This window comes from Ambystoma mexicanum, chromosome 10 (assembly GCF_040938575.1).
Source record: "Ambystoma mexicanum isolate Mex_15411 chromosome 10, UKY_AmexF1_1, whole genome shotgun sequence".
Lineage (NCBI taxonomy): Eukaryota > Metazoa > Chordata > Amphibia > Caudata > Ambystomatidae > Ambystoma > Ambystoma mexicanum.
In genome coordinates, this window is record NC_090932.1 from 1,239,368,031 (window position 1) to 1,239,384,837 (window position 16,807).

The 16,807-nt window shown below is 45.1% G+C and overlaps 1 protein-coding gene across 2 annotated transcripts in view; it reads left to right on the forward strand.

Annotated features, from left to right (window-relative positions):
- SPRING1 (SREBF pathway regulator in golgi 1) overlaps positions 1-16,807 on the forward strand; it is a 196,725-nt gene that overhangs the window by 19,115 nt on the left and 160,803 nt on the right. For both annotated transcript variants that reach the window (XM_069619216.1, XM_069619217.1), the window contains exon 2: positions 15,087-15,327. In XM_069619216.1, the coding sequence (XP_069475317.1) occupies positions 15,217-15,327 (111 nt within the window). In that variant the 5' untranslated portion in view covers positions 15,087-15,216. The remainder of the gene's footprint in view (positions 1-15,086; positions 15,328-16,807) is intronic.

Below are 16,807 nucleotides of genomic sequence, written 5' to 3' on the forward strand. Positions count from 1 at the left end.
TTTGTTTGTTTGTGTACGCAACTTCACTTTTTATCAATATTCTGCGAGAAAGATATAGTCATTCTCTCCTCCCTGCTAATGACTCCAACGGTGCTTCACAGATTGAGCCAACTGGGACTTGGGGCTAAATGGGCTTGTGGTGTTCATCCCCAGCTTCTGATCAGGAGTGTGTTCCTGTTGCGTAACCCAAAACTTTTTATAGCAACAATACCAGAGGAGGGTTATTGAAAGGTCATATTTGAAAGTACGAGCCATGGACCGACACATTTTTCTGACAACGTCCAAGTCGGACTCGCATAATTTGGATGAGGAAAACACTATCAGATTGATCTTAACATTTGGAAGCCATTCCCAAATCATAAAACAAATAATAAAGAGATATTGGAAAGTACTTAAAGCTGATAGCGATCTAGGCAGCTTATTAAATGATCATCCAGATATCACTTTCCGCAGAATTACCTCTATCAAATATTTGGTTGTTAGTAGTTATATGGCTGCAGTAAAATCTGATATATACACCAATTGGTTGTCCTCAACGGGAGATGGCTTTACGAAGTTCGGCAGATGTAAAATCTGCAAATATGAACACAACTGCAAAAGTTATAGCCCTCCTAACATCCCATGTCCATTAAAAGCAAAATCACATGTGAATATGACTTGGTCGTTCTTAACCTGTACATGTCTCAAATGGTATGGAAGTACCAAATATAAACTCCAGGTACGCACACTACAACATGTCAGAGCCATCATCAATAAGGACTGTGCGTATCCCATGGCCAAACGCTTTTCAGAGGTTCACAGTGGAGACCCCAGAAGCCTGACCTTTTTTGGCATTTACAGAGTAGTCACTGGCCTGAGAGGCGGAGACAGTGAAAGACTACTTCGACAGGAGGAAACCGGGTTTATCATTGACTTTGAAAGTAAACATCCTGTTGGCCATAATGTCGATGAGAAATTATACACGTTCCTCGGAATGTGATGCACAAAAAAGGACTAACATGTAAAACCCCATGGTTGCTATTTTCTGCTCCTCTGTTGCGCTTTGTTCCTTAGGGTTTATATTCCCATTTTATTCACTTGATTTTTTTAATTCTGATTTTAAAATATGTGACCGATAATATTGCAGTATAAGATTTTATCATTCTTGTTAGACTGGTGCTAACAGTAACAATATAATTGAAGATACATATGGTTTGAGAAACCAGGCAGAATGATGCTCATTCGGTCCATTGATATCTTCTTCAGTTTGATCTGTGTGCAGCACTTTAAACCTTATATGATTGCACTTTATCAAGGGCAAAGACAGGTGTTGAGAAGATATCATTGATTACCAATTGGAAACAATTGAATAATAGATTTTAGATTATATGTTTGTATTTACATCAAGTATATTGTATACCATATACATCCAGCTTCCTCAGTGATGGAGAATTGCTCTTGTGTCTGAATAATTGATGCACCATGCACTTTAATGTCCAGTTTATGTTGTTTTTAATAATTATGCACCATGCACTTTAGTTTCCAGATCATACTGAAGATAATGGAAATAGATACTTTGTCTCACTAATACATAAATGGTAGTAAGTTACTGTGATAGCTATATGTATATATTCTGATATACATTCATATATGCATTTCTTGTTACTGCATCCTTGCACTATGCACTTTATTGGTTGCACCAGCAACAAATGATATAGGAAGGTTCCATGCATTACAATTGGCCATACAAGCATTCATTCGTCCCAGTGAGCGCTTTGGTGTGAATGTATAAGTCATGCAAGTCATCCTATGGAAATGCATCTAATATTGATTAGATGGATCTGCAATTTGGCACAGAAGGTCGTATTTAGGACACAGATCATTACAGGAATACAATGTGCATGTTCGCACTACATTTTCTCTCTCGAATTAGGTGCTCCATAATATGGACATGTTTTGTTGTCATGGGTTACGACCTAATGGTTGCTTTAAGATTTTTTATATATTCATTTTTGTGTATAAATGCATGCATGACTAACTCTCTTTTCAGCACTATGCTTAATATGAGGGACGTTATATGTATGATGGACAATTGTTACCATGATACATGCGCTATCACAAATGGAGCCTGTCCTTTCAAAGATGGCCGTTAGCATATTGGATTTCTATCAGTCACCTCTTCAATGTCTACCACAGTGTTTTGTTAAATTGGTTTCCCTGCAAAGGTGGGGGGATACTGTGATCAAGCCACTGGTGTGTGTTCAAACGTGTCGGCCTGCCAGCCGGCATGGATGTGACTGGGAAAACCGCAATTTTAAACTGCAAAATTTACAAATAAGTGTTTTACTATTTAACCCTTGCAGTTTGTAAGTTGACTTTTGTTTGCCACAACAACCTGAAAAGACTGTCAAATTCACTTCTTGGGTGTGCTGCTCGTCGGAATGGCGTTTTTGCTGTTCATTTTTTAAATATAAAAACGACTTAGTTAGCGAGTAAATGCACAGCCTTCTCGTAGCTGGTGCTTAAGGGTAAGAAAACTGGCTCGTTTCCTTAAATAGTGACAAAAACATTCACTATTCACGGGTTGTAACACTACAAAAAACACATAAATATGTGCAAAAAATCACCCAAGCCCACAAGACCTTCCTGCTAAAAACAAAACAGTCTTTATTTCATCATCTTAAAGCAACACACATGTTTAGGAAGGGGGCGTGGCTACATGGCTGCGAGATAGGACGTGTCTCCTGAGTGCTCCTGCTGATCCTTCGTTGATCCTGGGGGCAAAAAAGTGCCTTAAACCAGCTGTGCATAGCCAACTAACATCCACGGATGTATGAACACTGGGAGCATGCAACAGGCGTAAATGTGGAATGATTGGCAGCACGAGGTGTAAACGGGGAGAAGTAGAAGTTCAGAAGAGGCCAACTTGCAGAGAAAAACAAAATGGTGCCTGGTGAGAACAAAGGGACGGGCTTTTTGATCACCACACCGCAGTGAGAGGAGCAGCGTGAAAGAACACAATAGCGGCCGCTGTTTGTCTGTAAAGGATCGGAAAGTGTACTAACAAGACCGTGGCCATGAGAACGGCTGTCTGTGAGGGAGAGCCTGCTGGGGACTACGGAGCGCTGGTGCATGCAGGAGCCTGAGTGGTCACACTCGTGGGACAGCGGGTGGACGTGACACCATCTGCACTACATGAGGCGGCAGCAGTGAGGACTGAACTCACAGCCCTGCAGGAGCATCCGAGGGGGAAGGCAATGCGGAATGCACAGCACTGCCCCTACAATCCGACAACAGAGGCATAGCCGAGCAGCGAGACTGGGAAAGGCGGGTTCAAAAGCATCTCCCTGATGAAGCTAGGGAGAGAGACGCTGCCCGCGGCATTGTATTGGGACTTGAATTACAAAGGCGTACTACTCACCGCAATCGGAGAAGGCAGAGATACAGTAGCAAGGGCGAAACGCCGGAGTGTGGGCTGAGCAGTATAAAGCAGGTGAAACTGACATGACAATACAGTAACATAGCGTGAGAAAATCGCGAAAGTGCAGAGTATTACAATGTGAGCAGGCTGGCCAAATCGGAGGAGGTATAGGAGTGTGGCTAAGAAAGAAATTTGCAAAGTGACACAGGCGCCGTATGGCGGCACGTTGTGAACCAGGACACGTCCTAGGGAGGGGCAAACAGTGAAATGCACTTGAGGGAAAATAATGGACTGAAGCACATGCAGGCTGTAGGAGTTGCTGCAGAGCGGCTACTGCAGGGCTCACGGACACAAGATCACCCGCGGACCTGTGGCAATCTCCGCTACCAGTGAATGTGGGGGCCTGTGCCCGAAACGCACGAGGCCGCTCAGAAAAGACCCCACAGGGGGTGAGGGGGCAGGTAAACAACAGAAAGCAGAGAGATGGGCCCTGATACACGTGGGCTCACTCTGCAAACATCGAAGCTGAGATCAGAACTCTCTGATCAGTATACATGGCAACCCCGGACCAGCATGCAGGACACTGAATGAGGAGCCTAAGAGCCAAATGCAGAACTGTACTGAGGGCTGCAGGGACACACAGGAGGTATGAACGGGCATCGGCCCTAGCGCCCTACAATCCATGAGCAGGGGCATAACAAAGCGTTACTCTACTAGCGCAAGGCATCTGGAAGCCACAACGCACAGAACGATTTGCGGAAACAACGTGCAACAGGCTGACTGCAGCGCTCCCCATTAGGAGAAGAAGCGCGCTGAGCTCTCCGCAACCAGTATACTGCAGTGGTAAGCAACACAGACCACTGCAAGGAGGAGCTAAGCTACATAAGCCACAAAATACTGACACAGTCCACTGAGTCACCCAATCAAGCACATATAAATAAACACCCATGCAGGGACCCATTGGAAAACAGTGAGTGACACCCAGGAACTAGAGCCAGCCGAGGACCATGGAGCAGCGTACGAGAAAGGGAGGGATCCTGCTGACAGAGGGCCACAGATGAAGAGATAGGAAGATACGCACCGAACCCGAATTAACTGCACGGAAGCCACCACAGGGGCAGCCCCTGCTGAGAACTCGTTGCCAAGACTCAAAGCAGCAACATCAAGGTACGAAACAAGTGATACTAGGGACTTGCAAGCAGACCCGGCACCACCCTCCCACTGCATGCAAGGGACGATAAGCTGAACTTGGGTTATCCCAAATCGCGACACTCCGCCACACCGAAATGACGTCCAAACTACCCAAGACAAAATGGAAGCAACCCACAATGGAGGAATACACAAAGACACCCCTGCAAGCGGAAGGGCAAGGAACAGGGAAAGAAACCCGCAAATGGACGCAACCCCGACACACAGTGACCAACAGATCCTGGACGCAATTGCTGACCTGAAAACATCATGGGAAACCAAACTGCTGGCTGCCATGGCTGAACTCAAGGCAGCGCTCAAACTCAAAGTGGGTGCGGTGCAGGAAGACGTCAAACTACTCGGACAGAATGTATGGAAAATTGCAGAACGTGCAGACGACCTGGAGAAGGAAGCGGCCACAAATACAGCAGCAAGCACATCGCACACCTCGGAAATACACATATTAAATCAACAAGTAAACAACCTGGAGACCAGAACAGAAGAAGCCGAAGGGCGAACCCAGAGAAATAATATACGTATAGTGGGGCTCCCAGAAGGAACCAACCCTACAGACTACGTCAAGAACACGCTGCTGCAAGAAATAGGAGGAGGAGCGCTTATCCAGGGGTTCGTGGGGAGAGAGCACATAGGGCCTTGACTAGGAAACCTCCTCCTGGGGCCCTATGGGACGGTGAAGAAGAGACTACGGGAGGCGGGCTACCGGTACATGTTAATGTACCCGGCCAAACTGAAAGTGTTCCTCAAGAACAGGGCCTTGTTTTTTTAAACCCCCGAGGATGTGACGGATTGGCTGGACTGGCTGGATGCTCGGAACTGCCCACAGGAATCTGATGGTCTCAAGGAGGGCGGAACAGACAAATGAGGCGGCGGCTCCGGAACCGAGGTGCTATATGTAATATGACACTGGGACTTGATTATAAGATAGTGTAACGGTGACCCGTAAAACATAGCCATAAGTTAAACAGGTATATCGGAGTAGGCATTGCATACTGGTGCGGAATTGCAGGAAGCACAAAGGACTCACTCTTGCACCCCTAGTGGTAGTTTAGTTGGGTTGCCAGTAGGGTGGCAACCCCCCCGCTGTGACCCTAGCACCGGCGTAGCTGTGTAGAGACTAAATGCAGGAGGGCCTGAGATCCAGGGGTGGAGCTGGGCAACAGTTGGGAATGGGAAGGGAAGGGGGAGGGGTGGAAGTTGGGGGGGGTCAGGGGTGAGGAGAGTTGGGGAGTTTGTGGTGGTAGCTGTTAGGGAACGAGCTTGCACCCATGGGCTTCTGCGTAGGATCCACCCCAAGTACACTTGGAGGGGAGGGAGGGAGGGAGGGAGGAGGGACGGGAGATGGATGATAATGGGAGACCTTAGAATAGTAACATGAAATGTCAGAGGACTCAAGAGCTACTTGAAGAGAAATAAGGTAATGATGTACCTGAGGAGACAAAAAGTGGACATAGCCCTATTGCAAGAAACCCACCTCACTAAAGGGAAGCAAGAGGTGGTTAAACAAAAAGTGGAGTAACGTATTCGGCATACGCCAGGGGAGTAATCCTCTGGGTGGCACTACATGTGCCCTTCCAGATGCTACAGACTACGGTGGAGACGGGTGGAAGGATGGTAGTGATTCGGGGACTGTTAGAGAACAGAGAACTGTGCATCATAAATACATATGCCCCCAACCAAGACACAGTGGCCTATTTCAAGACATTATATGGTAAGGATCAGTCCTCACATAGGAGGGGCAGTTATATGGGGAGGGACTTCAATTGTACGCTGAATCCCAAAATGGACAGGTCAGACACGAAACTAGACAGGCCCACCCCAGCAGCAAAAATGCTGCAAGCCCTGCTAAGAGACTTTAGGCTAGAAGACATATGGAGGCAGCAACACCCGAATGATGGGCACTACTCACATTATGCCGCCCCACACAACCTATACACGAGACTGGATTACATGTTCGTGACTCCGGAACTTGTGGGGGAAATGACGGGCTCAGAATATAAGATAAGAATATTATCGGACCACTCCCCTCTGGTCCTGGCGTGGCGACATCAGCCCCCCAGAGCCAGGATTCCAACATGGAGGCAAAGAGCCGAAGCATGGAAGGACACTGCATTCCGGGAGGACCCGAGGGAGGAAATAATTGGGTACTTCGAAAATAATACTGGAAGCGTAGAGTCAGAGGGTACCCTATGGGAGGCCTTCAAGGTGGTAGTAAGTGGGGCGGCCATATCCAAATCTAGAGTGCTCCAAGGGGGTATAGCGTGAGAATTACAGGAGACCGAGAAGAAACTAGAAGCAATTATGAAAAGAGGGGGCACCTCACAGGAAGACGCCGCACAAGAAAGCCAATTACAACAGGCATGCGCTGGGCTCTGGGAGAGGTTATGAAACCTGAATTATAAAAAATACATCGAAAGACAACACGCAGGGGGAGATAAACCAGGGAGGCTGCTCGCATGGCTATACAAGAACGAGACACCAAGAGCTGCAATTAGAGAGATAAAGGGAGAAGCGGGCCAGGTCTGGGACACCCAGGAGAGTGTGAACGAGGGATTCCTTAGGTTTTACAAACACCTCTATGAAGACGCAGGGGAGATGGCAGAGCAGGAGACTCGAGAGACGCTAGAAGACATAGGGCTACCTAAATTGAGTGAGGAAGATGGGGAGAACCTGGATGCCCCAATCACAATAGAGGAATTGGAGACAGTGGTAATGCATCTGCCCACGAGCAAAGCCCCTGGGACAGATGGGCTCCCTAGCGAATTCTACAAGACGTATAGACATGAAGTGCTCCCCCCCGCTGCTGGCAATGTCAAACGAGGCCTTCGAGAAAGGGAGACTGACGGAATCGCTGAGGGAGGCAGTAATTATTCCACTCCTCAAACCTGACAAGCCAAGCACAGACTGCGGGTCGTACAGACCACTATCCATGCTGAATCAGGACAGTAAAACCCTCACGTCTGTGCTGGCGAATAGATTTAAGCGGGTAATAAACTCATAGACCCCAATCAAACCGGATATGTCCCAGGTAGAAGCATATCCGATAACCACAGGAGGCTCCACCATATTATAGAATCGGCAGAGGGCGACCCAAGCGAAATAGCAGTAGTCTCTCTAGACGCAGTAAAAGCCTTTGACTCTGTAAGGTGGCCTTGGATGATGGCGGCCCTGAAAGACTACGGGATGGGACCGGGGTACCTGTGATGGGTGAAGATGGTGTATAGCTCCCCAACAGCCAGGGTCAAAACGGGAGCGATGATCTCAGACAAATGGCAATTTAGCAGAGGCACGAGACAGGCTTGTCCATGGTCCCCGATGCTGTACATCCTTGCTCTAGAACCACTAGCGATCTGTTTGAGACAGCAGTATGAAGAAATAGGGGTTTACACTAGGGGGGCGGGGTGCCGCAATTGATATCATTGTATGCGGATGACATGTTATATCTGCGGTACCGAGAGGAAAACTTGCAATACATCTTGGAGGTGATGGAGCGCTATGCGTCTCTCTCGGGCATAGCGGTGAACCCCAAAAAATCATGCATGTTCCCCTTGGGGAGGTACAGAGAAGTCCCACAGGAGAAATTACCTATCCTGCAGATAGCCTGGCAGACCAGAACATTCAGATACCTGGGGATTAACATATATCACACGATCGCAGACGAGCACAAATATAACACGGAAAGGGCATTAGAAGGTATCAAGAACAGTATGGGTTTCTGGGCAAAGCTCCCCCCTAGCCATGGTGGGGAGGGCGGCCGTGCTCAAGATGGTGGTCCTGCCTAGGCTACTGCATTTTTTTCGTGAACATCCCACACATGTTGCCCAAACGCTTCTTTAGTAAACTCCACAGTTTATGTAGAGGTTTCCTGTGGCACAACTCTAGAAACAGAATGGCCTTATGGAAATTACAGAATACATATGACAGAGTGGGTATAAACCTGCCGAACTTTGAGATATACCACTTGGCAGGGCAGCTACAATATGTTGCAAAGTGGCTGTCGGAGGAGGAGACAGCCAAATCTAGATTGATGAGGGGAGAATGCAACCTTTACTTCCTAAAAACTGATATGGCGACCCAAACCAGAGATGCAGGGATGATCGAGATTGCTGGAACTGGGCTGGAAGACGTGGCACAAAGCGTGTCATGTTATGGGAAACCCAACCCCATGCTCCCCGCAGGTGCCACTTGTGGCGCTATGCGGGGTGGATGAACAACTGAAGAAAGGGATCCGTAAATACTGGGAGCCGGTAGGCCTAGCGACTCTGGGAGATATATGGCAAGAGGGGAGGGCACTGGACTTCCAAACGATAGCCGTCGAAACTGGGATACATACGGGGCAATATATAACATACACTTGAATAGTTAAACGGGTGAAGGAAACGTGGTCCGAAATAGCACTAGCAGCACAACCTGATACTGCCATAGAAACGATGTGTGATATATCTGAAGGAGGGCACGAAACGTCCCATATTTACGAACTGGTGATGTCTATAGCGGGAGAACCTATGCAAGACGGGCAGTGGGAAAGAGCTCAGAGATATCATAAAAAGGTATCCAGGAATGTGAGGCTGCAGCAGATTCAGTTATATGTCACCCATGGGGCGTACATGACCCCTCGAAGGATCGCCAGATTTGGGAGCGCAGAAATACAAAAATGCCCCAAATGCGGGGAGGTGGATGCCGGGATGATCTGGTCAGGCCCGGAGGTGGGAATGTTCTGGGAGGAAATCAAGCTACGATTATCTGAAAAGGGAATCAAGTTAGATGTGGAATCCGTGTGGGCATGCATGGTGGGGGGGATTTACCAGACCACGTAATCTGAAACACGTATGCTAACTCAAGGACCTGGCCTATGTACTGGCCAAAAGGAGAATAGCCATGAGCTGGAAAGCAGCCCACAGACCCAGATTAGAGGTTTGGTGGAACGATCTTTTGAAATAGGCAAACGCTGAGAAAGTAGTATGGAATGAGGCAGCCAACAGAGGGGAGGATGATGAAATGGGACCTCTGATAGCATGGAGACAAATGGTAGCCACATTGTCGGGATCCTCCCATTCCAAATCCAGTGAATGTGATTCGTCCGAAAACGGTGAAGGGGATTAGCTCCAAGAGAAGGGAAGCCAGAAGAACTGAGGTGGAAGCTCGAGTTAAAGTGGGGGGTGGAGGGAGACAGTAATAAATAACATGCAAATGTATGCTATGAAGCTTGTAACTGAAAATGTTGGGTGTGTTGGTTATGTTTTGTTTGTTGTAAAAACCAATAAAAATCTTTAAAAAAACAAAAAACACATGTTTAGGAAGAGCGCAACATCTTGCGCTCCCCTGCATGACAGACAAGTAAAAGTCACTCACCGTGCAGGGTGAACTTCGCCACACATTCCGAGCTTCGTCAGGCTTAATGATTAACATTTGCTTCCAAACACTCATATTTAAAACCAAAGGAAACACCAAACGCGGTTGTCTCCCCCCCCCCCCCTATCCACGTGATCAATGGTCATGTGATCGAGAGGTAATGCAGTAAATGCCTGCTCTAGAAGAAAAAATATATCTCCATGTTGGAGTGACATACTGCCATTAAAGTAGAAGGGCAGATCCCTCTTCTCTTATGCGGCGCAAATTGCCCCATGAATAAAGCATTTATTAAATCGTGATGGGGTGAGCGTACCCTAATTGGTTTACCTTTTACCAAATAACAACGTTCTAGTTGTATTTCATTTTCGTGTTTTTAAATGGGCCAGTGCGCCAAATTCATTATGCTCCATGGTACCGCACTGCAAATAGCCATGTACCATCAAGCGGAGCTTTCCACAGGAGGAAAAGCGAGCGCTTCGTAAAGCCTTGCAAGCAGTTACGATTACATGTTATCACTGACTACTCGTCATTCAGAGGCCACTAAAATCTCTGTAGTAGCCCTGTTTAGCCACATGATGGAGTTCAACTGATAAGTTGTAACCTATCGTCGCAGTGTGGAATACCAGTTGAATCCTGGCAGTTCTTGTTTACAACAAGACTCTAATGTGCCAGTGCAATAGTGTACAAATAAATTAATTAAACATGAAAATCACATCCAGGGTGATAAAAAGGAAGCGTAAAAACAGTGTTATGATGTAGTGCTCTTCCTAAACGTGTGTTGCATTAAGATGCTGAAATAAAGACAGTTTTGTTTTTAGCAGTAAGGTCTTGTGTGCTTGGGTGATTTATTTATTTATTTTTTGCACATATTTATGCATTATTTGTAGTGTTACAACCCGTGAATAGTGTGTGTTTTTGTCAGTATATAATTTTGTGTGCCTGTGCTGGGGTTAGTCTTTTCTTCATCCCTATTCTCTTCCGTGTTCTTTCTAGGGATTTCCCTGAGGTGCACCTCCACGTTGTCTAGCCTCCAATTTTATCAGTGTCATCCACATCCCTCTTTATTGTATTTCACACTGACGAGCCCAGCAATCATTTTGAAACTAGCAACTAGTGCTAGTTCTTGCTGACTGTCCTTCATCCTTGCCTCCCAGCCAGCTGCTATGTGCTCTTGTCTTGGGACGTGTGTGTGTGTGTTTTTTAAAAAAAAAAAAAAAAATTGTGTACGCAACTTCACTTTTTATCAATATTCTTGGAGAACAATGTCGTCATGCTCTCCCCCCTGCTAATGACTCCAACGGTGCTTCACAGATTGAGCCCACTGGGACCTGGGGCTAAATGGGCTTGTGGTGTTCATTCCCAGCTTCTGATCAGGAATGTGTTCCTGTTGCATAGCTGATACGCTGACCCTCTTGTTGCTGCTCCTGGCATTACTGCGTAGCACCTGATACAAGTCCAGCGCTTATCCCCAAAGCTACAGAGATGCCCTGTTGAGTCACGCTAACCTACTGAGTGATTTGTAAACTGCCATAGACTACCTCCGCAACCTTGTACTACACACAATGGAAGTACATCTGTTCATACTTCTCTGCTACCTGAGCAACAAGGGGGGAGGTGGGTGAAAGAAGCAGTGATTATGGAATAGGAGTAGTATATTTGTTTAGAAGCACAGCCAGTTTACCCCTCCCCCGAGCCACGGCATATATAGTTTTTACTGGTATTTGATTGTTAACGTGTTACAGTTTCGAGAAGGTATTATGCTCGCCTTTGCTTCTAGGATAGAATTGGTACATGATGTGGATTAACCGTTTAGTTTAAGATGGAAGGGGAAACCTACAGGATAGAGTGTGAAGGACCTACAGGATACAGTGAGAAGGTGCAACAGGCGAGCAGAGCGGAAAACCCCTGGATGATGAGAATGCAGACCTTAAAGTGAGGGAGGATGAGGATAAAACACTAATTAGGATGAACAGAGATGCTAGCGAGGTAAGAATATTAAAACCTATTATTACAATTTTTTTATTGTGTATGGTTTATAAAAACCTTTTCAAAAATACATGTTCAAAACCAATTACAATTTCTTCCTATACAGATTACAAATTGATCCTTTCTGTATAAAATCGACAAGATTCTCATTGTAAAACGTTCTACAGTATTTACACAAACATACATTTTAACAAAATATTACTTTCCATGATTCTTTTTTCTTTTTTTTTTTAAAGAGAAGCACTCAATATATGTTCATAACATTTCAAAATACAATAAATATCGAATAGACCTTTACAACTTTATAGAGTTTTCTTGGCATACCCTAGTTTTACCATTTATATCAACCATCCATACATTATAGAAACAATAAAATATCTCACAAAACATTCTCTTGTAATTAGAGAATCTAAAAACGAAACAATACCCCTCTTCCTGTGTCCATTATGGTCCTCTTATTATTATTTTTTTTAAACCTTTTATTTTATTTGCACAGGTTTACAACATCACGCATCTACATTGCCAGATAACACATGGTACAGGAATAAATACAACTGCCTACGGCTGGACAACCAAATTCAGAGAGCGCTTAGTGTTGCATTCCCGACACCTTCTCCGTCACCTCTAATGGACAGGTAATGGCGGAACCCTCCCATATATCTCTTGGACGACTTGCTGGAAGCAATAGGCTGGAGTACAACTCTTCCTTGTCGTTTGCCCCTGAACCCACTGCTCAATCGTGGGGGGTGCTTTACTATTCCACTGCATCAGTATAGCACACTTAGCCAACACTAGTCCTATATTTATGCGTTTGCGCTTCAATGGGTTCATTTTAAGCACATAGCCCAATATACACGACGTATGTTCCCTTTTTTTTCAGGCTGCTCCACCATTTCTTCCAGCGCATCACATACCTTAGCCCAGCACTCAGTGTCCCGCAAGACCCCAGCATATGCGTTATATCGGCTTCTTCATTCCCACATCTTGGGCATCTCCCCTCAGCTGTTATATACATTTTCTTAAGATGGGCCGGGTGAGGTGCACTCTATTCAGTATCTAGAAGTGGATTAACCTATACCTGGATTTGAAAGCTGTCTGTTTTGTCAGCCTACATAACTGTAACCAATGCGCCTCCGTGAAGGTGATGCCCCTCCTCACATTCCCCCTTGATATCTGGTCTTTGGACGCATTTGTCCTATTTTTACTAATTGTGTTGTTGTGAAACTACTTGCACACTTTTCCTGCAGGAACCTTCTTCGACCCTGGAGGAAACTTAATTTATGGAGTAGTCCAAATACAGAATAATTATTGGAAAGGTAGCAGACACAGACTGTTGACAGTATGGCAAGTACACTGATGTTTGAGAAGTGTAGAATGCAGGTCGAAAAGGCAAGCCATAACATTCGTTTTTTCAAATTAATTTAACAATCTATCCTGCTGCAAACAAGTGTAGGCACAAGTGCAATTTCTCTCGCAGGTATATTTTGTATTTTTCCACTGGTCATGCTAGATGACTTGAAGCACCAAGTTAGAGGGATGAGAAAATATCAAGGAGTTTCAGATCAGAGGGTTGTGCAGATCTGGCTGTGATCTCTAGTTAACCTACTGTGGTGTTTGAGCTAAAACATGGCGCTGGTGCGCAGTGCATTCTGGGGGCACTCAGAGCCATAATGGATATTTATCCATGCCTCAGTGGAAAGCTACACTTGCTTTGCGAAACAACATGTTTTCAACGTTATTCGCTGATGGGCTTGGAATGCAGGCCTTCTCAGCCAAGGACACGGCGCTGGGAAAGCTAAGATCCACAGGTGCCGGCTGGTACCTGATAGCGAAGTTTGTTTTGGTTTGCTATGCCTGCGCCAATGTTTTGAGATGAGTTATGGAATTGTTTTCCGGGGCGTTTAGGAGAGAGAAGCGCTTTGCTCCTTGAGGTTACTGTCGGTTGACCCAGCTGGCAACCAACGGTCACCCATCAATGCGCAAGCGCATTGCCAGAAGGTTCGAGAAGTTGCCACCCCTTGTTGAGGAGGGCATATATGCAGAACCCCTCAACGGTCAGACGGGATAAGCACAAAGCCCTCAGTCGGAGGGGGGACGCTTCGGTCCGACATACCTGTGGGCTGTTGTGCTCTCGGCCTAGCTGTTATCGGGGTCTTTCAGCCGCTTCTGGCGAGATGAGGTTTTGTTAAATTACGCCCACGGTGATGTATTCTTTCTTTGACTTCTTTATGTTTTCTGTGATCTATGTCCATGTTAGTTGTATGAGTTATTTCTATGTACCTGTAAGCTTTGATTAAATAGCCGTAAAGAGCTGATTATCTTCTAAAGTGTGCATGGCTGTGAATTATTGTGTCTGTTTTTCGGTTGAAGTATTTGCTCTATAATTGCATTGGTGATTTATGGTAGTTCCGTGCACTTTTCAGAGGAGAGCAATACACCTACACAGAACAAGTTCCTCTTCCTAGTAAACTAGCTCCATAAATTGAATGCTTGTGAAAACTGTGACTTCTAGAACTGATTCTATGGTCTGTAAGAAAGCCAATTGGTTAAAACAGCAGCCGTTGCATACCCATGAAGGTCGCACACCTGTTTTCTCATGTGGGGTAATGGCCTATGAAGTATGTTGGGAACTTTGAAATGTTTCTATGGCACCTGCCTATTTGACTTTATTTCCGTGCACAAAAATGGAAGACGGCATGATGATTGGGGTAACTAATATACATGGTCTTGAAAATAAATGTCTTCTGCATGAATATTTTCATACTACTCTTATTATTGTGTTTCTTCCTCTTGAGAAAAACCTAAACCGTTCTACACCTAAATGTAAAATAGCAGATGGTTAAGCATAAAAATATCGCACTGAAAAGGAACACAGTTCTTAGATTTCACTTCTTTTATGGCAAGAACAAAGGGAGCAGGGCATGTGCATAAGAGATTAAATAAGATAAACCTGCAATGGATTGTGATGCTAGCAAACGTATGGATTTGAGTATTTGTGGTTAACCTAGAGTTAGGTGAGTGTATAGGTGCACGTGGAGAGAAGATTGGGAATGATTCAAGAGGACCATTTGTAGCCCTAGCTTTTTTATTTGCGTTTTTCAATTCTAATGTATGTATTGTCATTAATTGTTTCATTTCACAGGGCTTGAAAAGCTGTCATGTGTTGCTTTGTTCCACCTCTCCATCCTGCTAATGTCCACTGATGATTAGGAACCCTAGACATTCTGGTGCTTTCTGCCTTACGACAGCAGCTCTTAATCTGGATTGAGGATATGGTGCAGTTTGTGTCCATGATTTGGCGTAAGATTTTGAGGAAGCGCTGGGTGCTGGGAGTGGTGTTTGGCCTGTCGCTGATCTACTTCCTTACTAGTACCTTCAAGCAGGTTGGTGGACATCCCTTCTCTAGTGCTTTATATGTATGGTCCTGTGAATATAATCCGTTTTTTGTACATGAGACCAAATGTGCATTTCGTTGTAGACTTGTCGAGTGTGGGCAATTGATGTGCTCTTCTGTTGTGCCTTCATGAAGTTTACACATGTTTTTGTAATATTTAGCTACACTGTTTTAGCCAGTCCATGAGAAGATTTGTGTGCTTATGGTAACTTAAGATGTGCTCTTTCAGATTTAGCTTGCATAATTGTCATTTCCAATGTATGAGAAATGTGTTCACATTTTTAAATGAGCAGGTTAAATGGTCTTAACTGATATGTCAAGTGCATTTTAAAACGTGAGGGATCCCCATATTCTTGATTCCCCTTCAGTGAAGTTAGGACAGAGCATAATACGGATCCACAAACCATCCTCTGTCTCCTCTCCCTCTTAAAACCCTTACTTAGAATTAGCAATACTAGAGGTTCAAGTTCCCTTACCAGCTCTAAATAGAGTGGACAGGACAACCCGTGCCCTGCTGCCTTGCCCAAACATAATCTACTTGATTGCTCCCTCAGCTAAATTTGAGTCGGAGTACTGTTCACGATGTGCACATCCGCCAACTGGCACCAAAAACCACTCTTTAACTTTTACCCAGATGGCCATTGACCTGATCAAAACATTTTGAGGCTGAAGCAAAAATAAGACCCAGGCAAAGGCCCCTTCTCTCCCACATATTTAGAAGGTAAGGTCTTCCGAGTATTGCCTGTGGTTTGTCTTCCTCTTAACAAACCCCACCTGATCATTATGCTCCATCAGCGATGGTCCTGGTCCAGGTCTTGCTGTCCACATCGGTGTCGGAATCTCTGCTTCTGTATTTAACAAAGACATTGGTCTATATGATGCAGTCTTCAGAATCCCTTGCACGCTTTTCCATAATCGCGATCCGGGTCTCATCATTTTTTTTTTATCGTTATCCCCCACCAATAGCCCGTTAAGTTGGGCTGCTAAGACTTTGCAAAACCTCTTATAAAAAAAGTGACTGTGAACCCATCATTATCCGGAGCCTTGCCAGAGACATTGGTTTAATTGCACCCTTCTCGTATTCCCTCATTCCGTTTGGGGCTCCCCAGCAGTACTAATGCTGGTATATTTTCTAAATGCTGAAATTATGTCTGCTTTAGCATACTTCTTGTAATGTGTTCTGAAGGAACTTTAACCTTCAGAATACTTCTCCAATTTGTGGTGCTCTCAACTGCTGCCTCTAACAATATTTCAGTATGGAATTCTACCGTACCCTTTCCCTGATGCAGCTTTGTGTCCAATCCCTGAATTTCCTGTTTAAGGCTCCCTACTTCCACTTCTTTTTTTCCTCCTATTCAAACACCCACTCTTTTTTAAATTAAAAAAAAAAAAAAAGAAAACTTAAAGTGGCCTTTCCAACTCCCAAAAACTATGCAATACCCTGCATGGTTGGAATGATCCCTTTCTTA